Here is a 26,788-nt window from a genome sequence, read left to right on the forward strand (position 1 = left end):
AAGGTTCTCTCTGCTTTTGTTTGATTTGAAAGTGGCCGATTTTCTACAGTTACCATTTATGAATGTGGCCAAGTCTCCCAATTTCAAAATTACCATAAGAATGCTGCAGGCATTACAACTGAAGAAATTCATCCCCTTGCAACGGGAGATTACAAATGGAGTTTCCTGAGGAATCTTAAATAAATCGGTTGTAAAATATGATATACATACCATTGTGTTTTTTATTCAACGGGGGAATATGCATTTTCAAAATTAATAACATTGCTCTTTTTAACTAGCCTTCAATTTTCTGGAAAAAAAATGCATACATTTGCATGCCAAGAGAATTTAAATAGTTTAGCCTAAAATCGGAGAGCACGATTATTCAACGCAGAAGCATGAAGCAAATTTCCCGTTTTTAACGAATCTGGACCCAAATGGAGGAAGAGTTAAAGTACGATGTACCCAGTATGCAAGTGCGAGATCCAGTATATGTGGAGATAAGCACAAAGAATAACTCCGCATATACAAAAACTAATTGAATTTCAGAATCCTGACTTTCTTGATTTGAATGCCAGCCCATCAGGCTTGTAAGAAAAAAATTAAGCACTTTAGAGAAAATGGGTTATAAATTGTCATTGTTGAGGTTAGTGTTCTGACAACTTTGAAAGTAACTATAACGTAATTTCCCAAGTTGGTAGCTAAAATAATGGAACATCTGGGTGCCATTGAAATGTATGACAATCAAGGAGAGAACAGAAAAGGAGTGTGAACAATGCTCTTCCTTTGCTTATCATTCTTTGTGGTTTTGAACTCTTACTTCAAACCTCGGTTGTGGCAGTCAAGGGCAACTCCCTTCTCAAAGCCCCACCCCTTTGAGTCCTGATCCTAGAGTCCCTCTCCAGGCCGCCCTCTCCCCTCCGGCAGCTGCCCTTTCCCCCTGACTTGCAGTCTTTATCTGCTATTGGAGGTTAAGCCCCAACACCTGCGTGAGGCAGGCAGCCAGAAATGTCATATGCAGCCTGGTCAGATAGCTGCTGATGGGCTCCTTGTACGCTCTGTCTGGCCTTTGGAAATGGAGGCATCTCCAGATAATATAATTTATTAAGCAAGCAGAGCCTACCACGTGCTGTCCTTCTGGGGACAAGTGGGCCTATCGTGGGCAGCATAATGAAGTTGAACTGTGTAGAGACAAATGAGCGAGGTACATTTATCTTCCCATCTGGCAGCCTCATGTACAGAACTTCCCTGGACAGTTTCTAGACCAGCCTTGTCATTTGTCAGATGTCCATACATACTACGTACATACTACGTTGCTGGAAATAGCCAGACGTGGGCCTTCTGCTATAACTCAATTTCCTCCTGGATAAGAACTCGTGGTAACTGAGTTGGGATTCCTCTTCTTCCTCTGTCTAACCACAACAAAGAGGACGGGCGAGAATATTTTTTCAGTCTTACCCAGCCAGGACTTACCTGTGGGTCTAGTCAGTAACACCTCAGTGTCAGGAGGAAAACAAAAATGGTCCTTAAGGACTTTGTACTCTCTGGTCTCACAACAGATGCCCATTCATTGATTATACATTTATTTACGTTTTTACCCTCAACATGGGGTATTTCAGTGAAGCAGACTGTTTTTCCTGCCCTCTCCTACCAACCACCACATTTCAAGGTTGTCTGAAAATGGAGTCTGTCTGAGGACAGAGCTGACTGGTTCTTGGCATACATGCTAGAGTCTTTCCAGAGTCCCTTTTACCGAACGGCTCCAAGTTGGAACTTCTGTGCTATGGGTAAAGGCTGCCCTTTTTTCACTAGGTCTGTGTGCACATCTGATGGTAGTCTGCTTTTCAACATGGGAAGGCATATGTGCCCTCTCAAAGACATGTCAGACCTGAGCTAGTTTGTTTTGGATCCTTTCCCTCTTTTTACTCCTCACTTTGTCACCAGCGGGGAATGTAGACAGCTATGCCAAATGTCAATGTTGCCTGTGTGCCCACATTTGGCAAATGTCTGCCCAGATCTTTAATTTGGGACCTAAATAGTCCATCATTCCATAGACAATTTCTGAGGTACTATTTAATGCTGATGTTTCATGATTCTGTGGGATTTACTTGTACTTTTGTGAAAAGACTCTTATGATGTATCATATTCCTCTCAATGAGAAAGTGTTGGAATGTTGACTATTAATCTGCAGTGCAAGAGAGGAAAGTAGTTCCTATGTGTGGGTAAAGTGTTCATATGTCTGCGATTCCATATCAAGCTTTCATGATCGGGCTTCTGATGTCATATTCCTAATGACATGAGTTAATATACAGTAGACTTTTTTCAAGTGTTTCAGAGATACCTAATGTGAAGATTTTCTTACATTGTGTAATTTTTCCTTCAGTAAATGAATGGTCTCAGGTAGAAGATATAACTCCAGCTGAAGGAAGGATTTCTGTTTGTATCTGTGTGTAGTCGGATCAGTGCATGAAATAATCTGCTAGATGACCTTAGATCATGTACAGCAGTTTTTGTTGTTTGTTTGTTTGTTTTTTTCCAGTTGATCTACAGGCAGAGGTAGAGGTAAGTGAATTTTCAGTGCATGAAAGTGGGCACCAAACCAACTTACAGAAGTATCAATGGGGGAGCTAGGGGGCTGGACTGTAGCCATGCAGTCTTCCAGAAACAGTGATGGACGGTCCATTACTTGAGGTCATTAAAAGCCAACCACAGACTGCTGTTGAATGCAATCTCACGCGAGCAAAAAGAAAATTAACACTAACACATGGAATATAGAAAAATGCCCATAAATTGAAAAATGCAAAAAGGAGGTTACAAAACAATATGTAGAGTGTTAGTTATTTCAATCTTTCTGACAGATTTATATAGGATTATATGATCTTAAATATACATACATGCAAAAAAATGTCCTGAAAGCTCATATTCCAAAATGTAAAAAGGGACCATCATGGCATGGGTAAATTATGAGTATGAAATTCTTCTGTTTTGCATATCTTTATGCCTATCTCTCTCCCACTCTCCCTCTTCTTCCCTCCCGGGTCTCTCTTTGTTTTACAGTAAATCCTTATTATACATTATATGCTTCTAGTGCATCACAGTTACATGTTTCTAATTACTCTATAATTAGAAACAACTATATTTAACAATTCTACTATAGGCTCTATTTAATTTCTAAAAGAACTGTTTTCAAATAGACCCAAATTTCCTTCCTTTCACTGAGGTACATATACGCGTGTTTTAAACCATTAGACACTGAGTTCATTCTTCCCTACATACTGATGTCCTTGTGATATGACAGGAACTTTTAAATGAGTTGCTCCCAGAAGCATCATTTTTGAAGATGGGTAAATGGTTTTGTGCATGTATCAAGGCACACATCATGGGTCTGTCACGGCCTTGCACAGAGAGATTTGTAATTCGTCATTCCAATGTGGGGCAAGCATGTCCTGGGTACTGCTGATAGAGACAGAACAACATCTCCTGTTGTAAAAACGCTAAATAAAAACCCCGTCATATCCTCTAGCTGAAACCAACTGAGCGTGTCTCTAACTCGTGCATTTCACAAGAGTATCTGCTGTAGCTAGCCCTGCCTTCTGCTGCAAAGGCTATAATGTGGCTTTAAATTTCACTGCAGAATTTCTGACTTCGCTTTCACCTCATAAGAAGAGATCTGAAGCCTTCGGATGGTAACCCTGGAAAGGTGAGGCCTCGCCAAATGTACTCTCAAGGGGCAAAGAGGCTGTCCCCACTCTGAGAAGAGAAAAATCCCATCATTTATTTGGTAAGCCAAGGGAGAGAAACGGTTGCTTTCACAGCACTCAAATTAAAAATAAGGCAAGAACAAATGAGGCCCCTCTTTATATGAAGAAAGTAAGAACACTGGGCTTGACTGGTCGGCAGCCCCTTGCTCGGCTGGTGCTCTCTACTTTAGAACGTCTTCATAAAGCTTCTTCAGATGGCTGTTAATGAGCACTTGGACATTTAAAAAAAATATCGAACTTTTAAAATTTTATTTAAAAGTACTGTCCTAGATGTAGGGGTTATCTCAATTACATAACAGCAAAGTATACATTAGCATGGAGTTTAGCCCCATGTCCAATTTCAAGATTGATCAGCATCTTTAAGAGTGTACAGCGGCATGCCAGGAATTACAATAGGGCACCTTATGAAAAATCTATGATCTTCCTTCTGAATTATATATTTACGACTTACTGAGGATGATAGATTTCACCATAGGTAAATGTGATTTAGGAACTGCTTTTAGGCTTCGAGCACTCTGGGGTTGGCCAGTGGGGCCTGTATAGGGACTGGAATGCAGTGGGGTGAAGCCCCCCTCCCCTTCCTGCGTGTTGCCTGGCATGGCGGGAGGCCTGCCAACCTCTTGCCTCCTCGTGGACTTTCTGTGAATTTCTGGGCAGTACAGATCTTGGTAACCCGGCAAGCATGCATTATCTGGTTGGTGGGTGGCCTTCATCTGAAAGTTCATCCCATTCACAGTGGTTATGATGTCCCAGGTATTGTTCTAGATTCTAGTACAAAGAGCAATACTCCTCAGCTGCGGCATTCCAGCTTACAACAGACCTTCACCAAAGGGAGGGCCAGGCAGCGAAAAAACAGATGCAGACTCTCTGGGGAGCTCATCCTGAGCCTGCTACCAGTGTTGAGGATGGTCTGAAGGAGGGGCAGAGCTTGAACCATCTGAGGGCAATGAATTTTGCATTACACTATCTTTCCTGTGTGTTTTCTTCTTCTTATTATTATTAAATATTTTATTTATTTATTTGACAGAGAGAGACACAACGAGAGAGGGAACACAAACAGGGGCGGGAGGTGAAAGAGGGAGAAGCAGGCTTCTCACTGAGCAGGGATCCCAGGACCCTGGGATCATGACCTGAGCCGAAGGCAGCCGCTTAACAACTGAGCTACCTGGGTGCCCCAATTGAAAGATTTTATTTATTTGAGGAAAAGCAAGAGAGATAGAGTAAGAGCACACACAAACAGGGGGAACAGCAGAGGGATAGGGAGAAGCAGACTCTCTGCCCAGCAGGGAGCCTGATTCAGGATTCCATTCCAGGACCCTAGGATCATGACCAGAGTGGAAGACAGACACCTAACCTGACTGAACCACCCAGGTGCCCGACTGTGTGTTTTCTTGACGTCTCATGAGCAGTCTACAATTTCCTAAAATTGAGGTGTAGACATCTGAATAAAACAGAAAAAAAATCCCAATATTTGTTTAAATATTAAATATACTTACTCTGTTAGCAGCTAACCCCCATTTAAAGTCTTAAAATGGTTATAATTCTGGGGAAACCTTGGGAGTTAGTGACAACACTGGGAGGACCTAGAGATAGCTAACTGGAGAAATTAGCTATCTGTCCCAAGCTAGTCTCAGGAATAATCACTTTACTGAGTCCTTCGTGGGAACGCTATAGTTGTCCCATATGATCTTGGATGCCTTAGTTTCCTCTCCGATTCTGACTCAGAAAGCCAACGAGACTGCAGAGGAGGCTCAATGACGTTCTTCACAGCTGGGCCAGGCCCATGGCTGACTCCTCATTCAGGCTTTCTTAGGAGAATGAGCCGTTCCAACTTACTTGGTCACAATCCTTTTAAATGGATATTGGCAAACGGAAGTTGAGAAATCTCTGAAGCTTTGGGCTCTTTAGAAAAGGAAGGAAGAAATTAATACTCTCTTGAGGGCGTATCACGTACCAGGAGCCACCATTTATAGCTGTCATCTCATAAAGAACCATACGTGTATTCAACGACTATGAGAAAAATTCAAAATACATTGCATAATACAATGCACTGTGTGTTCTGAATTTTTCCACTAGAAGACCACTAGTGGAAACAGACACGCAGCATGTTTAGATAAACTGGACAGAGAAAGCTGGTACAGCTGGCGAGTGGCGAGGTCTGTCTCCAAAGCCCCTCCAAAGTTTTTTTTTTTTTTTTTTTTTTTAAAGATTTTTTATTTATTTGACAGAGAGAAATCACAAGTAGATGGAGAGGCAGGCAGAGAGAGAGAGAGAAGGAAGCAGGCTCCCTGCTGAGCAGAGAGCCCGATGCGGGACTCGATCCAAGGACCCTGAGATCATGACCTGAGCCGAAGGCAGCGGCTTAACCCACTGAGCCACCCAGGCGCCCCGCCTCTCCAAAGTTTTAACTGTCTCTGTCTACATCTGCAGTACACAGGACATTGTCTCATGAGACACGTTTTATTTCTAAGTGAGATTGAAGAACTGTAAATATACATACAGTGCTACATCTCCAAAGACGAAATAACCAAATTTACAACAGGTTTTCTCAATTTCAAAGGAATTGATGGTATTTGCCCTCACATAACAACCTGTTTTCCTTGGCTGTGACATCCAGGACTGCCCCCACTGACCCTCCTCACAGTAACCGGCATCCCGCTGCCAAGACCTCTCAGCCTTTCCCTTACTACGGTCTTGCCCGCAAAGAGATGAGTTTGTAGTCCCCAACCCATTCCCCCCCCACCCCCAAGCAAGTCACTCGGAAGGTCTTGCAACAACAACAACAGCTCACTTGAGCAAAGCTGTCTGCAGCCAGCAGGAAGCAAGCCAGAGTCGGTTTTCCTTTTTATTAATAGAGGCACTTGAGTTGGGATCTCGTGTTCTGAACCTGCTGTCATTATATTTTTATTTCCCCCAAGACAGACTTAACGTGCTCAACTGGGTCATACTCATCCGGTGTTAGGCACAAGCTTGGATGATTTCTGAAGGGTCCAAGTGAAATCAGACTGGACAGATCATTCTGTGGCTCAGAGAGTGGGCTGCACAAAATAAACTAGGAAAGCCACACCAGGGAGCACAAGAGAAAAGGAGCTGCGGAAGCCCAGGGCAGAGGGTCAATTTATCATCACTGTGCTAGGGGAAGAAGTCAGCCTGGACTTCTGGGACGTGAGATTCACGGTGGGGAGTCCTCAGGATTGTGCAGAGAGCCATGCAAGGAATCTGGCCCTCTTCTCTGAGAAGGGATCAGCCCCGGATGTGATCCCAGACCCGCTGGGAGAGAGGTTCTCTCCCATCCCTCCTGTCTCCCCCAGGACGCCATTAGTGCTTGCCCAGGAAGGAAGCCACCACAGAGCATGGCTTTCAAAAGGATTCACAACTGAAAACCAAAGCAGAAAGCCTCAGCTCCTCGCAGCTTGTGTGCCCAGCTCAACAGGCTGTGACCCGCCTGGAGAGCTTTCTGCCCGCCAGCACCACTAGCCTGCAGCCTGAAGAAGCCGGCTCATTTCCATTTCCAGGCGGGGCCACTGGATGGAGGGACCTTTCCAGGTCCAAGAGAACAGGTTTCATTTACTGTTGCTCAACTAATTAGTGTTCGGATTTAAGGAGAAGGAAAACAAACGCCATCTTTCACCAACCGATAAATTAGAGGTGTCTATTTATAGAATCAAGGACTCATTCCAGACAACTCTCCCAGCGTCTAGAAGTGACTGCAGATTATGCACGGGGAGGCTAACCAGGGACACAGACAAGCAAAGCTAAGACGTACAAAACTGCCAGGGGCAGACAGAGCAGGCAGGACGCCCTCGAGACTCTATGTCATCCAAGGGGCCAAAAGAACTCTTCCCTTCCTCGGTTTGGATGGAGACAGGGTGGGAAGGGGGTCCTCAGCTAAGATCCTAACCAAGTACTCACATGCCGTCATTTCCAACCTCAACAGGGGCTCTTCAGACACGGCCCTGGGCTCATTTCTTGTATTTTGAGGGGCTCCAAAGGGCACAGTGTGAAAAAAATGTGGGACAAAGAGATGATGAAAAACAAACTGCATTTTACAATATATGTAAATTTCTCTACCGTGAGAGGATTACAAATTATGAGGCAGTAAGAAACAAAATCTTCCCCTCCTATCAAATGTTGAAAAATAGGAGTTCATTGGCTCAATACAGTATTAAAAAAAATGTAGGTGTCAACGATAGTGTAGGGAGATGTGACATATAAATTGGATTTGGGAATTTTTTTGTTTTATTTTGTTTTGGAAAAAACAAGGCTTCCTAATGAAACTGGGCCCACCTACTTCCACATTTGCCACTGGCTGAGCCTCTTCGGAAGGGGCAGGTGAGACCTGCCATCTTTCCCCTCTGCACCCGCATCCACACCCATGATGTTCCTCTGAATTATCAACCCAGGATTCTCTTGCAATTTCCGTTTTGAACAAACTATCTTTGAGAATTAATATTTGCTTGGAAAAATGTGTGTGTGTTTGATTCAATACTTACTGTTTGGTCAGTTGGGAAAATAAAGTGGTGTGTGTATATCTATATATATAGATATAGATATAGATAGATATAGATATAGATATAGATATTTGCAATTCACAGTGCTGGGAAGATCTCTCAAGAGATGGTTCTTGAGAGCTCACACCAACCTGGACTCTTCTGCAGGACTGGGGCCTGCAACCCTTATTCCTACCTCATACGCCCATGTTCCCACACTCAAGTACACATGCACACACACCATCACCACCATCACCACCACCATCACCACCACCATCACCCCAGGACCACCACCACCATCGTGATCACCACCACCAACACCATCATGATCACCAAAACCACCACCACCATTACCACCAATACCCCTTATTTAACTGTAGCTGTGGTGCTCAAAGCCACCCCTGGTTGGCCTGCTTAAGCCCTCTTGGGGCACTATTTGAAATACAAAAATGACATTGATTTAGAAAAATCTAAAATGAAGGGTTTTGTTCCTAAGCCAAACTACAGGATTTCTGGGAAAGATGGGCTGGAAACCCTCACTGCAGACAGTGGAGGAAGCAGGCCCTCAGAAAAGTAGCCACTTGAGGGGAGAGAAGCAGTTAGAAACCAGTACATGCCATGAGGGAGCCTTCAGTGAGGACTTTTAACTTGGGGATACTTCTCACTCATAATTATGGAGTGTGCAACATGGAAATGACCAGATTTATGTGGAGGTTTTTTCCTTGTTGTACAATATTTATAGCTGCCCTTGCCCTCAGTAAATAAAGTTGGATGCGTTTCTATAACCTTGTGAGGGGGTGGTATGAGGAGAGAGGGGCAGGGGTGGGCCCATGTAGGAAGTCGGCCTGCTGCAGTAGTGAGCTCAGGCAGCCATGACAGATGACAACAGGCTGAATGGAGTACGCAACAATGTATTTTCTCACAATCCTGGAGGCTAGAAGTCTGGGGTCAAGGTGTTGACAGTATTGGTTTCTTATGAGGCCTCTCTCCCTAGTTCATAGATGGCTGTCTTCTCTCTGCGTCTTCACATGATTTTCCCTCTGAATGGGTCCTTATCCAAATTTCTTTTTCCTATTAGGACACTGGTCCTACTGGATAAGGGGCCACCCTCATGGCCTCATTTTAACTAATTACCTCTGTTAAGACTCCAAACACGGTCACCTTCTGGGCTCCTGGGGTTTAGGACTTCAACCTATGACTTTCAACACAGGCAATTCAGCCTTAATGCCTGGTCTATTCTTCTGCTATTTTGGCCACAGCATTCTCTCAGGGGGACTTGGTCCTGGAGCTTGGGGTGGTAGCCAGCAGGGCGAACCCCTGCTCAAACTGGGCAGGCAGTAGAAGGCAGAATAGTGGGCACAGAGGAGCAACTGAGGGAGAGGCAAATGGAAAACCAAAGAGTCTAAGAGAAAACCTCCTCTTATCATACATATATATGCTGATGCTTAAGGGTGGGCTGAACTGACAGCTCAGTAAATGTTCTGTGATCCAAGAGTGGGAAAAGATGATTCCATTGGCCGCATTTCAATGTGCTGATGGGTGTGTAGGGCCATACTGTTCTATGAGGAGAAGAAGACATATCCTGGACACGACTATTAAGGAACTGTGGGACCTTGGCTCTCTCTCGTCTAAGTCTTAGCTTCTACCTCTGTATAGTGCAGGAGCAGCGTCTGGAGGATATGAATGAAAAATAGCCCCTTGATAACAAGACAGCAGCTAACTACAGTAACTCATGAATAAACAGCAGGTTAGAGTCTAATGACCTCATTGTGAAAGGCAAAGAAAAATATGTTCAGTGGGCAAAACATACTCGCTCCAGTAACAGAAGCTTGGTGTCTTGCCCAATGCCAGGCCTAGAATCAGCACATAATAAAGCTTTTAAGACAGGAAGGAAAAACAGTGAATTTTCATTAATTCTGTCAAAGTCAGCATAACACAGGAAGAAGGAAAAGTGAGGACCAAGTCTATCTGAGGCCAACGTCTGCCACAAGTGCTGTGCTGTTTTTGCACAGGGATAGACCATCTTTTTTCAAGGCCTGCTGGCGCTTTCCTCAAAGTTTCTTGAAGGTAGCAGAAAGAAGAACCTAATGAGAGAAACTTCCATTGCTCTCATAGTTAAATCATCAAACTTCGGACTACTTAATTGAAATAGCTCTGCAATTCTTCACCACCAGAAATTACCATCATTTCAAGAGTAGAGGCTTACCAAAGGAAGAAACCACTGAGACTGCACACGCACCAAAGAAATCAATTTGCATCCTAAGGCAAGAGGAACTGTTACAAAAACTTACCCAAGAACAGTATTTTTTTTTCACTCAGAAAATAAGACTATAAAAAGGGATGAGAATTTCAAATGGGAAGAAAAAATAGTCATATGAGATATACCTTACAGAGGACAATGGATGATATGTTAAAGGGACAGACAATAAATAACTTACATTCTTAGAGCTCTAGTGTATCTCTCTGTAATGTGTTTTGTTATTTATATCAACTGTACTCTAAAATCTCACCACGTTCTCTGGGCTACTTCAAGTAATACACACACACACACACACACACACACACACCATAATTTCCCATCCCCTGTCTTTATGCTGGTTACTCAGCCTTGTCATCTTTTTTTTTTTGATTTGCAAATAAAATCACGCTCTCTGTTCTCTCTGGAAGACTTTTATCAGAACCATCCAGCCCTGAACAGAGAAGCATTTCAAGATCAAAAGGGAGGCAAATAATACTCTTTCAGACGCAAGATAAAGATTCACACATAATTAAGCCGGAACTATAGGATTATTTAAGTGGCTGTATCTTTTAAGAATAATTGAACTGCAATAAGCTTTTCAAAATACTGGGGCCAGGACTGAAAAAGAAAGGTAATTGACAAGGTGTTTGTTGAGGACAAGGGGAGAAGGGCGTGGATGGGGAAGAGGGAGGGACAGGTAATGGTTTAGCAGTGTCTGTGTGTGCCGGGCCCTCTGTGTGGTTCATCAGTGAGGTAGGGATCATTGAACCGCACTTTAAAGATAAGGAAATGGGGGATCAAAGTTAAGTTGACAAGGTGGATGGAAAGAGGCAGTGTATTCCATTATTTCTGTCTCCAAGCCCATGCACTTCATGGTGTCCTAAACTGCCGTCCATCACCTCCCTGAGGGTGGAACAAGGGCCTGTTAGAGTAGTACTCATTCACAGGACATTTCTTGAGTGCCCCCTGTGGACCAAGTGCTAGAACAGACACTCTGAAGACAGAAAGAAGTAAGACAGAGAACTGACAACAGCTGCCACTGTTCGGGGAACCCTTGTTGTCTGACAGTCCGCGTTCTGAGCACTTTTCACCTGTCATCCCATAACTCTTCACACCAAATCTGTGTTAGGGATTGTTATCCTCACCTTGCAGGTCCAGGGAAGGGGTCAGTGATCCCTGCAATGATTCCTGTTTCACAGCTGTCTTCTCTGATAGTGAGGGGGGCTAACATCCTAACTGTTAAGCTAAAACATTTCCCTGAATTAGCCTTCTACCTCTGCTACAAACATAAAAGGCCGTTGAGGAATGTATATGACTTTGAGTAAATGAACTAAAAAATGCCCTATTTGTGCATTTTATAGTAGGGACAAAAGACCACTCCAATGTTTACATCGAACAGACTTCAAATTTGGCAAGAGTGAATACTTAGAATTCACCAAAGGAGATTATGTTGAACTTGAGAATCTTTCTACAGTTCTTTGCTGCTCTTCTTTAGCAAATCCCTCGGATTCTGATAGTGACCACAGTCGTCTTATCATCCGACATGGAAGGTGAATGCTTACAGACTCAAAAACCCTTATGGCCCATACGTGGTCAAGTTAAATATCTTAATTCAGTGTACAGGCAGAGTACCAGTGGTATACAATTGAAGCACCTTCTATCATGGGGATAGCAAACTAGAAACAAATCATTAATGCCCTTCTGGTTACGCATTCAGAAATGTCCTCACCAGGTCAGCCTCTGAACGGGTCTTTTCAAGAAGAGTCAATTTTGTTTCGTTGGGAAGGAGAGATATGAAATAGAGCCAGAAGGTTAATATGAGTTTAAGAGGAGCATAGGGTTATCTTGTCAATTAAAGGCTCTCCAGGAGGTTAATTACCCACACCCAGCGCTTAAAACTCACACAATGTATCAGCAGTTACAAAAAAATCTGTGGATAGCAGAGAACTCTATTCTGTACTCTGAATGATACTATTTTAACTCCGTGTTTGGAGGACTGAGTTAAAGCAACACCCTTTCCATGATCCATCCAGAAAAAAAGAAAGGAATGTTACTGAAACCATCACAGCAAAGTTATGCAGGAAAAACGTAGCCTGACGAAGAACTATATGATTTAGAAAGTAAGAGGAAGAGAGGGTGCGTGTGAGAGAGAAAAGGGGAGATGGAGGGACTGAGGGAGAAAGAAGAAGGCTGGGATTAGCTGAAAACCTCAGCCACAGAGGTCACTAAAAGAAAGAGCAGAAATGATGGGGGTCCTGGAAGACGGGCAGAACGACGGTGGGTGCTTGGGGCTAGTCGGGTTGGTTCGGCTGACTCCCAGTGTTTCAGATCTCCACACTGAGAATTCAGAAAAGCCAGCGTGCTGCCGGTTAGCCAGAATCATGACGGGGTTTGTATCAGCAGACCCTTCCCTTTGACCGACTGCCTTCACCCTGGTTGAAATCAATTTCTAGGCCCAAGAGGGAACCCTTCTGTCCAAGGTGCCACATCAGCAAACTGAAACCTAGGTAACTTTGGTGCCCCTGTAAAGGCTCGGGTTGACCAGAACCAAAGGGTATCCAGTCAGTCAGTCTCCGAACGCCAAGCCAACGTTGAGGCTGGCTGTGTGGCCCCAGCCAGGGAGATATTTTTAAATTGTTGTCTTCTTCGTTCTTTACTCCTCACCCTGTGGACGCTTCCTGCCTCCCACTGCATTTTCAGCTGCTAAGTGGAGACACCTGCTTCGCAAAGTGTCGACGTTTGTTTTTAGAACCTTACCTGCCTCCTCTAGTTATTTTTTTAAAAAGCCTTCATCCAAACCCATCATGACTCATGCAGATCCCTCTAGAAGCTCCGTAGGGTCTTCCCCGCTACCCGTGCCCTGTCCCGGCCCATTTCGGCTCAGCTGAGTAGCTTACACTGGGGCAAGCATATCACGTCACCCAGGCTTGCTGACTTTCCACTGCACTCAGGGAAAAAAAAAAAAAAAAACCCGTCATCCTTACAACAAGAAGGCAAACAGGGTTCTGCAACTTCATTTCCTACCCCCTGTACCCAGATCCACCTTTAAACCCTTAAATCAGACTGGCCTGGGTGATCACACTGGCCTTGAACAGAATCTTGGCTTCATGTCCCAAATGTCACCTACTCAAAGAGGCTTTCCTCACCAGTGTATTGCGTGTTGCCTACCATTCCCACTTCAGACACTATCGTGGAGACTTCTTTGAGTGGCCTCGGAGAGCTTGTCTCTGAACTTACAGCCTTTACTTGTTTATTATGTGCCCTCCTGCCCCTTCCTGTTTACTTTGTATCCCCAGCATGCAGGGCAAACCCTGGGACCCAGGCCAAGTCCAGGGGCTGCTGTCTGAGGCTCCTGTCTGCACATCAGCTGTCTTGGAGCTACTCTCTCTTCCGGAGCGCGCAGATGAAGTCGGATGTTTGGAAGGCTTAGGAATCATGACACTATATGCTAATAATAAAACTGCAACAGGTACAGCAACTCTTTACTGAGTACCTACTTAGTGCCAGATCCCAGACGGGGTGTTAGACACGTCCCCCCCCCCCCCCAGCAACTCTAGGGAGGTGGATAGCGGCTATGCGGCATGACTTCCCTAGGCAGATTAGTATCTGGTACTGGGAAATGATATGCCAGATACATTGGTGTTACCCTCACGATGGAAGTATTTGGACAGTATTTATGTAAGTCTGTAAAGGATGCAAAACAGCGAAGGATTCTTCTGGGAAGTAAATTCAAATGCCTGGAAAACACTCTTCCCTAGAGTCACACTCTGCACCAACCTCCCCTCTCCGGAAGACACCACCCTTTCCAGGCACAAGGCAGTAAGCAACCTCGGGTAGATTCCCCAGCTAATGAGAACCCCTCGTTTTCCCCTGCAGGCAGGTAAAGGGTTCAACTATATGAGCACGCCACCTCCCCAGGAGTCCTGGCCTCTGTTGCGAAGAAAAAAAGCACATAAATATAATGTAAGGTGTTATTATTCTGGCAAATGTACTCTAATTCTGGACCAGATGCGAACTGCAGCCCAGTGGTATGATATTGAAAAAAGAATTATAATAATTATTTTTTGGCAGCCTGGAGTCTTTCATCTTTATGAGATGATAGCAATGTCTTAAAAGGATTATCACAGTGCTGCGTGGTAATAATAATAATCCTTTATTATGTATAATGCTTTAAGAGTTTTAAAAGAACTTTGATATAAAATATAAGGGTTGGTTCTAATAGCAATCCTTTGAGGTATATGGAGTGGGAATTATTTGCCACATTTCACAGCAGGGGAAACTGAGGCCCAGGGCAATTAAACAGCTTTTAGCCATGCGAGATATCTTGGCCAGGCAGCTCCCGGATCCTTAGGCACCACTTCCCCATCTAGGGCTTGTTAAAGAAATCATTGCTGGTGAACTGATTTAAAGGAAAACACCAGGAGAGATTTGAAGAGTGTGTGTGTGTTTGTGTGTGTGTATGTGTGTGTGTGAGACCTGAGGATTCTAGTAAGCGATTCTTAGGGACTAACAGACCATTTTAGAAGGGCAGATGTGTGATAAAACCTTAATAAAGCCCTAACTTTCAAGCATTGTCATCTGTTCCGTATCAGACTGTCACACTGAAATCCCCGTGCCATACATATTACCCAGGCTCCAAGCTTCCCAATAAAGATACTCGATATGTATAGAAAGAATGTTCCATGAAGCTCTTTCATGTCTATTTTCTCATTTCTTGCCTTATGGTGGTTTTTTTCTTTCCCTCCAGAAATAACACTCTTACAGTTTATATTGCTGCTGTTTCTGTCTTAATGAATTATAGGAGTACATTTTATGGTTTCAGAAACAGTTGTCTCGGGCAGTGAATCAACTAGCAGGCTTCTCTTCCTCAACCTTCTCCCCAGAAAAGAAATGAGAAGCAAAAGCAACTCGCGTCTTCACAAATGATGTACTTTGCTCTGATCACAGCCCTTTGGCTCTTTCTCCCTTCACATCCCAGGCCCTGGAGGCTTCCAGGGCTCTGCTTCTGAACCTTCTTTTCTGATGATTGACATGCTTGTTTTCAGAGGAAGGCAAAGGCTGCTCGCTCTACCACCCCCGCTTGGCACATAGGAGTGTGTTGGGAGGAAGGTACCAGAAATCTCCATCTTCAGAACCAAGCAGCCCAAGAAAGATATCTTTATTTAGGAATCCGTAGTTCAAATATATTAAAGTTCTAGTTTACACTGAAGGTTAAAGAAGTTTAGTGAAAGTCAGTTTTAATGAATGCTAGTTCCCTCTATGCACTTACCTCCAGAAAATGTTCTGCCTGCTGTTCTCGATCCAATTTCCTTGAAGTTGTTGTAATCAGACCTGCGTAGAAATGAGAATATTTGACTTTTAAATATCTGGGGCAAGTAGCTTACTGAGCATGGGAAGCAAATCCAGTTAAAGGAAAAGCAAAACTGATGGGGAACAGTAACTCTTCCATCCCCAGTGCCCATCAAGATGGTCTCTGAATTTTTCTTATAAATTTTATAAATAAAATTTATAAAGGAAACCTGAAAAATTTGTTCTGGTTCTGCTTACCTCCGTTAGATACTGTAATCACTCTGGGGATGTAGAAACTCACTGAAGAACCATTGTTTTCCTGATAATAAGGAATTTCAATGATTCATTTGCATACGACTGAAACTCTACAGTAAGAACCTCATTAAAGATTTCAGAGATCTTGAACGCTAATAGGTTGTTGATGCTGATCAGAATCAGGCTATGGAACAGCACTTTCTTATTTAACTTTTTAATGCTGATACAATTTTTTGTTACCCTTGACAAGGAAGGTTACTTCGGTAATAGCTACTTGTACACATAATTATTTCAAATTTAATAACTTATATACCAAAGACCTCACACTGTAATTTTATCATTTTGTTTTATGTGTTGAAATCTTTACACAAAATCAGTTCCACATGGGAAATATCTCTATATCTTTCCTTCGAATGGTGTTTCCCGTAAATGAATCACCCCTTTGAGTATAAAGACAAAGAAAAGGCAATGAGAAGCCACAACCTTCAAGGCTGCCCAGTTATTACACCAATTTGTCTTTTGCAGGTATTATTATTATTATTGTCAAATGGCAATTAGGAGGTCAAATTTATATTCCATTTCTTGATGCTACACCGTCCCTGAAGACGAGACTATGGATTGGGTTGATCTTGTGACCTGTGCTGATGGACAGAAAAGAGCAGGGAAAATCGCATGTCAAGCTTGCTCCCCACATGAGTGAGGTACAGGAAGTATGGAAAAGGCATTTTACCAAGATCTGCTGAGAGGCTCAAGACCTCTAGCTTTTGTTTTACATGTACCTGGTAGGTGGGAGCATGTGGATTCTAGAGAAAGCCAAGAAGAGGCCCCAAGAGGTGAAATGGGCATCAAAATAAAATCCCACGGACGGTAGCATATCTCTTTACAAAATGGCCCCACTCTCCTTCACTCTTATCTGCCCACACACCCCATGGGAGGGAAGGCTGTGTTCCCACTCTACAAATGATCTACCTTCCCATCAATTCTTTCTGGAACATGCCCCACCCCCCACTGCTTCACCTATAGATGGTTTACATTTAGCTCAGATGTTAGAGAGGTGACCTGTCTTCCAGGGTTAGGTGTCCATCTGGTGTGTCCCAAAACAACCAGTTCACTCCTCCATCACGGCTCTTTGCTCTGTGCTAGAATCCGTTGTTCACATGTGTGTATTTCCCCACTAGACAAGTTGACAGAGTTCCTTCATGGGAAGGCTCTGCCTTTTTATTTTGAAGCCCTGCTGTCCCCCTAGCCTGCGGCCTCTAACAAAGAATAGGAACTTCATTAATGCTCAGTTGACAAAAGCTGCTATAGAGGAGATTATTTATTTTCTAATCTCCAGTTTTGCTGCAGACTTAGAGCGTGTTTCTTCAGGAAGGTACTGTTTTGTGTGCCAGGAGAATGTTTGCAGGTGGACCAGGGGTGCTGGCTTCTCATATTCATTTGAAACCACATTCGGAGTGTCTTCATGGGATTGGCACACCGCTAGGCACTCTTGGGATACAAAGATGAGCTACTGTCTGAGATTTTGGAGAGAAGACTGGTATCAAGACTTTGAAGTCAGTAACTTCAGAATCAGTAACTTCTCTTCCCTCACTGCTCATCAGAACCCTTCCAGGGAAACTCAAAAACTCAGATTCTGGGCCCTAGTCCACCTCTCATTTACAGTGTCCAGGTCTCTTGGGACGATGCCTGAACAGGTTCTCTAAATCTGAAAGGCGGCTCTGTGCCATTCCACTCTCCTTTGTTGAATCTCAGCATGACTTTTTATTGACATTAATTTTTCTGCCCAGCCACATCCAAGAATGAAATGCATCGAGCTGCTTTAGCATCTGGCTCAGTGTGTTGGGGGGGGTGCGGGGAGGGTTGGGGAGGAATGTGGGGGAGACAGAGATGGTGTGGGTGCCCCAGTGGCTGAGGTGATAAAGGAAGAATAAAGCACAGCTCTCTGGTTCAGATTGACTGAGGGTCAGTGTGGTCACACCAAGGGGCGTCACACACAGAAATCTGACTCCTTCGTTTCCAGGCTGTTCTTTCCGACAGGGTCACATGTCACAATGGCACTGTCCAAATGAGAAGTAACTGACTTCTCAGAAAGGGAAGGGAGGCTTTCGCAAACCTCAGCACCTCCTCAGGGGGCATCCTCTGTGAGAAGTCACAATGGGAATGAGGAACACTTATTAGAGGGACGCTATACATGGATGAAAGGGCCATCAGCCTTCACTCTGCTGGTTGCCTGCTGCTCTTGCAGGCACAAAAGACCAAGAGCCCTTTGCCCTCTGTTCTCCCTGAGAACACTTGTGTCACGTCCTCACTGGGTCAGGAAGCCATGGACCCCGTGACGTGCTGTGCACAGGGAAGAGGTCAGGCTTCCTCTCCTGATTCGTGCTAGGGTGATTTCTTCCTCCTTCCTTCCTTCCTTTCCAAGGAAAGCCACTTATTTGCATAATGCTTATGTAGGACTGAGGGAGCAGTGTGACACTCCTGTCATCTCCATCCCGGGATGTGTTTTTCACATACTTAACAGCCAACCGAGAAAGAGACAGCCTTCCTGAAAATTCTGAAACACACACAACAGGGAACCTGGAGCATGACAAAGCCAAGCCGACTCTGTTCTGGAAGAAAGGCAGGAAAGCTTCTGTAGGTTTTAGTTCCCTGTGTTTCCATTATTGTTATTTTCACAGAGAGATGGTAAAAGGCAGGTTAAAAAAAAAAAAAAATCTAAGTCAAAAGTGAAAATCGGCAGGAAATCAGATGAGGTAGGGTGTGGACAGGAAATGCTATTTGTGGGGACAAGGTTTCTTCTGGGGTGATGAAAATGCTCTAAAATTACAGACTGTGGTGATGGTTGCACGGTTCCACACGGATTCTGAAAACCACTGAATTGTATACTTGAAATGCGTGAATGTCATTGCATGTAAATTACATGTCGGTAAAGCTGTTTAAAAATCAGGATGAGATCACAAACTGCCTTTTAGATTTTTAACAAGCCCCTCATGTTTGGAGAAGACCGGCATTTAAAAAAAATGAATGACCGGACAGAGACATTACTTTAGGAATTAGGCATGAAGAGGGAGGGGTTGAGATGAATGGTGTAATCGGGTGTGTCCACAGGGAGTCAGAGACATAAAAATAATGAACAGAATGTTTTGGGGTTAAAGCTACAACTGGTAGTTATTTGTGCTAGGAAATAATCCTTGTTATGAAGATGGGACCAGCTACACTAAGAAGAGGCAAGAGCTCTCTTCTCTTAAAGAGACACACTTGGATGAGCTCTGGCCCTTAGCAGCAGTGGTTTTCAGTCAGAAAGGAATGCGGTGAGCCATCCTCACAGTCCAGAGGAATTTGTCAAAATAGCCAATGCTGTGTCTTCATTTTTAACAACTCTGTGGTCGCTGAATGTAGCTGGGCCTTAGAAAAGAGGAGAGAATAAAACAGAGCACACTCTCTCTCTTCAGCTTTTCTGATGCATCATGGTGGATGGCAATCCCATTGTGTAACTTCAGCAGGAGAGAGGCGTGGACATCACACATGTAACTGAAGACCCATTGGGCACAGTAAATTGGGGACTGACATGATGAAATTGAATTTCAAAGATAAATCATAGGCGAGCTTTTGAATGTGGTTCGGAGATATAAACAAACACATCATTTGATATAATTACATATGCAAACCTCCAATTTAGGAGGGGAATTGTGCCAGTACTAAGTGAATGATACTCACTAAAGGCGGGGGGAGCATATGGCTGAAACCATGCAATTACGTTAAAAATGACTAGCTTTGATTTTTTGTTGTGGAGACGGGGGACTCTCATAATCTCTCTGAGAAACAGCCTGAGCACGAAAATGTCACTCCTGTTCAAAAGAGAACATACAGTGTTCTAAGTAGTTATGGTCAGAGAAGCCATACTTGTGGGAAGACATCTTTTCCCGGCTTTTTCTCCCTGTGGGTGTCCTGGGTCGCAGCTGTGTAATCTAAGTGTCATGACATTCACATTTTGTTTAAGTGCTACTTGAAGTAATGTGGGTCTTCGCTACTTCAGCATAATTTTCCAGGACTGTTGGAAACTGCATTTAGTATCAAAAAAACACAATTAGAATGATCAGCCCTGTAAGCTACAATTAGTACTAAGTCTGTCCTTCTTAACTCCATTTCCTCTGCTCTCGACTGCTCCTCGTCCACCCCCAGATATCTGGAAAACCCCTCACCATCCGTCCAAACATTTCACACATTGCTCTCCACAAAGTCTTCTCTGATTTTCCCTCTAGCATTTTTCGGGTAACCCATCTGTCATCAGGATCCCCTTCTAGACCACAGTTTCAAGAAGGCAGAGATTTGGGGGAGTTTACCTGCTGATCTCGGGAACCTAGGGGAGAACCCGTCACAGTTGTTCAACATGCAAATACTATTATCACTGCACCCAATATGTGGCTCTGTTTGTTAGTGGACTGTTCCTAATATGAGACAAGTAAAAGGGTAAAAAAGAGATCTTAGTCATCTCATGTTCTTGGTACTTAACATAGAAGCTAGCACCTTGTAAGCAGAACTTGTTTGAAAGAAACTTCCAGAATGCTCAAAGCTGTTTTATACAGAGTGGCCATAATGGTCCCAAACCACGGGAGCTGAACTGACCTAAACGCTCTATTTCATCCTTTGAGTAATTTCAAGGTCTTTCCAATTTCTGGAATTCTCTCTCATGCTGAATGTTGAAGGTGTTTACAACAACTCCTGACAGCCTGTTCTTTTTTTATTTTTTGTTGTTGATGACAGCTTTTTAATCTTTAATGTTACACACAAAGGCTTTGTGGCTATTTCCATAGTCTTCCATATCCTGGTTTCTATCAAATTGATGCAGAAATGATCTCCTCATAGTATCCCACATTTGCTGAGTACTATGTGCCAGCCACTGTACCAAAGAGCTCACATACATGCTGTCATTGAATCTCACAGTGATGAGGGAGACAAGAACTATTCTGACTCCATTTATAGGAGGAAATTGACTTACATAAGGTGTCCAAGGTCACCAATGATTAAACCATCATTCGTACGAGGGACATAATTCTGAAGCCTCTTCACTATCTCCCTAGCAGATGAGTACGTACAGTGGTGGCAAAGCCCTTGTCTGGGAGCCAGGAGACCTGGGTCCTGGTCTCAGCCCTGCTGGTTATTGGGTGGAGAGTCTAGGCAATGACATGGTTTCTCTAGGCCCCTGTTACTTTACCTGGGAATACGCTAAGTCTCTTTTCAGTGTAAGGAGTCTAAAATAACACAAAAACATTAAAAGGAGATCATTCTTTGATCTCTTACTGACCCTACTTTCTTCTTGGTGGACCCGAGCCCAGCTGAGCAGGACGTGGGTAACTCACGTCCTGGCAGGAACAAGAGGGGCTGCATTATGGTTTTTATTTACCCACAAAATCTTTATATAGCTTGAATATTATCCCCTTATTGGGTATATCATTTACAAATATCTTCTCTCATTCAGTAGATTGCCTTTCTGTTTAGTTGATGATTTTCATTTGTTGCACAAAATCAACACTTAAGGATAAGCTTGTCTCTCAAAAAGAGGAAAATGAAAACATCATTTAACTATAAGTGTGTTTTTCTAAGTGGAAAAAAAAACAACACCCATATTCTCATGTTTATTGTCTCTTCCATAATATCCCAACTTCTAGAACTTCCATTTCCACCTTTCTGTTCAGCCCATCAGGGAACCGTGAAATGTCGCCTGCGTATTTACACATGGACGAAAGGCTGTGAACTGAATTTGGAGAATGAAATAGACACATGATAAGTGTAAATTTCCGTGCAAATGCAAATTCAAATGCAAAGATTTTTATAGGAAAAATTAAAGTTGGAGTGAAGAGACCTATTAATTTTTTTTTTTTATTTGACAGAGAGAGATCATAAGTAGGCAGAGAGGCAGGCAGAGAGAGAGAGCGCGGGAAGCAGGCTCCCTGCTGAGCAGAGAGCCTGATATGGGGCTCAATCCCAGGACCCTGATATCATGACCTGAGCCAAAGGCAGAGGCTTTAACTCACTGTACCACACAGGTGCCCCTTAAATTTGTTTTAAAGAAACAACCAGATAATATGTTTTTAGACTAAACAATGTTTCTTTCTTTTCTTTTTTAAGATTTTACTTATTTGACAGAGAGAGACACAGTGAGAGAAGGAACACAAGCAGGGGGAGTGGGAGAGGGAGAAGCAGGCTCCCCGCTGAGCAGGGAGCCTGATGCAGGGCTTGATCTCTGATAGAGGACACTGGGATCATGACCTAAGCAAAAGGCAGATGCTTAACGACTGAGCCACTCAAGCGCCCCTCTTTTTTTTTTTTCTTTTCTTTTTTTGGAGGGGGTGGTTTAAGATTTATTTATTTATTTCAGAGAGAGTAGGAGAGAGAAGCTCAAGCCAACTCCCTGTTGAGCACAGAGTGGGGTTAGGGCCCAATCTCATGACGCTGAGATCACGACTTGAGCCAAAATCAAGAGCTGGACACTTAACCGACTGAGTCACCCAGGTACCCTAAACAATATTTCTTTAAAAAGAAAAGAATCACCAGAAATAAAAAATATATATAAGAGTTAATGCATTGGTTATGATGGGGTTAAAAAAAGGGTCTGGAAACTGGCTCCAGCAGACAAGCTTCTTAAGTAAGAGCTGTTTCATGAGGTGTAAAGATTTGGAGTTGCTTGACTGAGTACATAGTGCTACTATTAAATTTTCTTAAGAAAATCTGACAGGGAAATCATGGAGAGAGCTTCCCTCTGCAGCTTGAGCTTTTCTTTATAAATAGTGACTTTGAAGATGCCAGTAGAAACTTCAAAACTGCGTGAGTGAGGATGTATCCTGGACCAAGGATGGAGACCCTGTGGCTCACACGTGGTGCAGAGCTGGTGGCCTTCTGGCAGTTAAGTTTCATTTTCTTTCTTTGCAAGCCAATGGATGGCATTTCTCAAATCTGCCTGAGCAGCACGGAAATTGCAGGCAGGATTCTTCTGCTAGAAATGCTTTCACCCTTGGATACAGGATGTTGCAGCTGCTACAGGTAGCAAAGGGAGAAAAGCCAGCTTGTGCAGGAAGAGTGTTGGGGCTTTGCACACACCTCTGTATCTTCATTTCAGGCCCAGCTGACGGATGGAGTTGCCCACAGCCCGGAGGGAGAGGTGTAATGTTCTGGCAAGCTCTGTTCCTTTGCTGTACCACTCGTTACAGACAAGATTGATTAAGGGCTTGGGGTCAAGGTAACTTGTCATCAGGGTGAAGGATAAGACAGTGGCTAACGAGGGAGGAATAATGAAGAAGATGTTGTATGGTGGAGAATATTCCAAAGACCTCTTCCCTGAATAATTCTCTCCCATATCACGTGTTCCTGCCACATACATCAACATATGCATGCACACACATGCAGACATATACGTACACACACAGATACACACAGGACCAGAGACACTGTGTATGAGTCTACTTTAGTCCAAGTACCTGGATACATACCAGACCCATCTGTTCTTCCCTGAGTTTCTCTCCTCATCACTAATTCTCATGGCTCTCCCTTCTAATCTCACACAGCCCTCTGGCTCTGCCTTCTGGTTTGGCCTAGATGAAGAAGGATTTATGCACCTGAAGAAGTCTCTAGGGGATTTAGCTAAACCTTGAATGCCATATTGGATTTCTTCAGAGAAATTAAGCTACAGATGGTGAACCCGTATTAAGGATGTTGTATGAAATGATGCCATCTTTAGGTGCCATTAACATACCACTGACGTGTGTGCTCAGATGTGCAATATGGAACACATCTCCCTCTTCCTCTTTCTGCCAAGGTTTTCTTCCGCATAATTCTGAATATTTGATGATCAAGATAAGGAAGAAGTAGTGGCTAGAAATCTAAGGACACTCTGTGGATGGGCCTCCGAGGTAACCTAGTCTGGGAAGCATGATGGGGTACTGGTTAGCAAAGCACTAACCAACACTCAGTCTTTGGCCTTAGACCATCTGCTCTTTCTTGCCTCTCAGTCCTGCCCCCAGGCAACTGCATGGTCTTCAGCAAGTTACTTAGCTTCTCTAAACAGCAGCTTCCTTAGTGGTAAAATGAGGCTTCTTAAATTAAATCATCGATTTAAAAGGCTTAGTTTGGTTCCTGGCACATACTAAATGCTCAAGTAATGTAATTCTCATTATGAGCTCCCCAAATAATGCTTGTTGTATCCTATGCGTTCAAGGATGTAATTGTGCTTCCCTCCGGTTTTAAGACTTCCCACCAAATGTGTCTGAACATCTGGGCCACAAAAATTGTAAAATGTCTCTTACTCGCAATGTCACAGGACAGATAAGAAAACTGATGCTTACGGTTTAAGTAACTTGTTCAAAGACTTTTGAGAAGTCCTTCAGCCACACATTGTTACATTTCATCCAGGAGGTAGTATACAGACCTGCAGCTCAAAGTGCGGCAAGGGTCGCAGCATCAGCATCACCGAGGAGCTTGGACGTGCAAACCTGCAGGCTCCTCCCAGACCTAGGTGATCTATTTTGAGAAGCCTGTTCAAGACCATGCCTGGTTTTCACATTTGGTGGTGGTCTGGAACCCCATGGGGAGCATGAGCAAACACGGATGCCAGGGTCCCACGTTCCGAAGTTCTGAATTATCTGGGATGGGCATAGGTCAGAGCATAGAGATTTTTCAAGAGCTCCAGGTGATTCCAAAATTCAGGCAAGGGGGAGAATCACTATATAGATAGTTGTTCTTGCTGGGTGATTCAGCCAAGGTAACTGGTTTTCTGTTTGTTTATTTGTTTTTTGCTTATCCAAATGGTCTAGTTTTCCCACAATGAAAAATACTCCATTTTTAAAATACAAAAGAATTTAAAGACCAATAAAATGGGGCCCCTCACGCATAGTCTCCTGTGTGTCCTCAACTGAATTTGCTAACGTTCTTTCTTTTTAAATATTTCATTTCTTTATTTGACAGAGAGAGAGAGAGAGAGCATGAGCAAGGGGCGGAGGTTGGGGAGGAGAAGCAGGCTCCCTGCTGAGGAGCCTGATTCGTGGCTCATCCCAGGCCCCTGAGATCATGACCTGGGCAAAAAGCAGAGGCTTAATCACCTGAGCCACCCAGGGGCCCCTGAATGCTACCAAATTCTATTCCGAATCCACGCAGCAAAGGACAAAACCCCAGGGTTGCCAGGTTTAGATTGAACTTTAGATCGGACATATGCCTTCTATCTACCCCTAACATAATGGTTTATCTCAGCTACAATTTGACCTCATTCTGGGGGCTTTCTTGTGCTGTGTGATGCCTCTCTTGGCTCCATCTGGCCCTCAGGTAGCAGAGGGAAACATCCCCTCTGTGGCGACGCTGTCTCTTCACCACAAAAGCATACTGAACACAAGGCACATTGGGAAGAGATAAGACGAAACAATAGTAAGCCTTTATGTTGGTCTCCGTGGCACCCAGTGAGGGAGACACACACCTACGCAAACAGCGATGATACACGATGTGATCTATTACATACCCTGGGGAGGTCCAGGTGCTCTGAAGAAGGAAAGATAAACACTGAATCATGTGACCGGAAAATTTAAGGGAATAAATTGAACGTTGAATTTGCACTGGGCCCTACATGGAGAACCAGATTCCAACAAATGGAGAAGATGGAAAAAACTGAAGTAGAAAATCTGTAACTAGGTCTGAAACAAATTAATGAGAAAGATGAGTCTGGTTTTCAATCCTGGCTCTCTGATTTCTTAGCCGTGTGACCAAGGACAAGTAACACAACTTCTCTGTTCTAAGTCTGTAGTCTCTGAAATGGGGATAGATCTAACTCCCTTACAGGCTCTATGTAGCTAATAGTATAGACAAAGTGTTTGGCATAGGGCCACTTAGCTGGGCTGTTTAAAAAACAGAAGTACCGTCTATGAAAAGCAGTGCATTATCTTTTATTTTTGTTAAAAGTCCTAACAGCACTGGGATGCTATTTATAATTACATTCAAGAGGGACACCTTGGGTAGCCTGGGAGGCTCAGTCTTTAAGTATCTGCCTTCGGCTCCTGTCTTGGTGCCAGGGTCCTGGGATGGAGCCCCGAATAGGGCTCTCTGCTCTTCGGGGGGCCTGGTTCTCCCTCTCTCACTCCCCTTCTTGTGTTTCCTCTCTCGCTGTGTCTCCCTCTGTCAAATAAGTTAATAAATAAATAATCTTTTAAAAAATTTAAAAATAAAAAACAGGGACACTTTACTGTTTTCAGACATGTCACCTCTGAAAATGTCTGCAAATGTAATAACCAAGTCCGTGAGAGTTAAGTTTCCTTCTACTTATTCAAATGAACACTATGAAGTTCTTTGATTTCTACACACTCCAGAGGTGTGAAAACCACCACTGCACTTCCCTTAGAAATGATTTCACTGCAAATAATTTGTTTCTACATCTGTTTTCATGTGACAGATAAAATCAGAAGGTTGGAGAAAGTGCAAATTACTCAGAGGATGTGCAAAGTCTTGAAAACACATTTGTGCTTTGTAGGCGTGCCATTCTGTAAGATCAGCTTTGCTCTGTAATCTGTACAAGGTCTTGGGTAGGAGCAATGTTTTGCAACTCAATTTAAAAAAAATCTAGGAAAAATATCGCTTGTTATGGAGAGCTTTGAATGTTATCAGAAGACTGACAAGCCTCCCCCCTTTTTATATCACACGTTTTCCAATTAATTTCCACATAATTCAATCCTTCCTTTTGTCCTAAATTTATATATACACTGTAAAACCTCATTATTTTGCATCCCACCTATCAGAGGATT

At 43.5% G+C, this 26,788-nt stretch overlaps 1 protein-coding gene across 3 annotated transcripts in view; it reads right to left on the reverse strand.

Annotated features, from left to right (window-relative positions):
• The window catches only part of FAT3 (FAT atypical cadherin 3), a 662,765-nt gene that overhangs the window by 166,847 nt on the left and 469,130 nt on the right, over positions 1–26,788 (reverse strand). For all 3 annotated transcript variants that reach the window (XM_059186764.1, XM_059186755.1, XM_059186746.1), the window contains exon 4: positions 15,739–15,800. In XM_059186764.1, the coding sequence (XP_059042747.1) occupies positions 15,739–15,800 (62 nt within the window). The remainder of the gene's footprint in view (positions 1–15,738; positions 15,801–26,788) is intronic.

Source organism: Mustela lutreola, chromosome 1, assembly GCF_030435805.1.
Source record: "Mustela lutreola isolate mMusLut2 chromosome 1, mMusLut2.pri, whole genome shotgun sequence".
In the NCBI taxonomy this organism is placed as follows: domain Eukaryota; kingdom Metazoa; phylum Chordata; class Mammalia; order Carnivora; family Mustelidae; genus Mustela; species Mustela lutreola.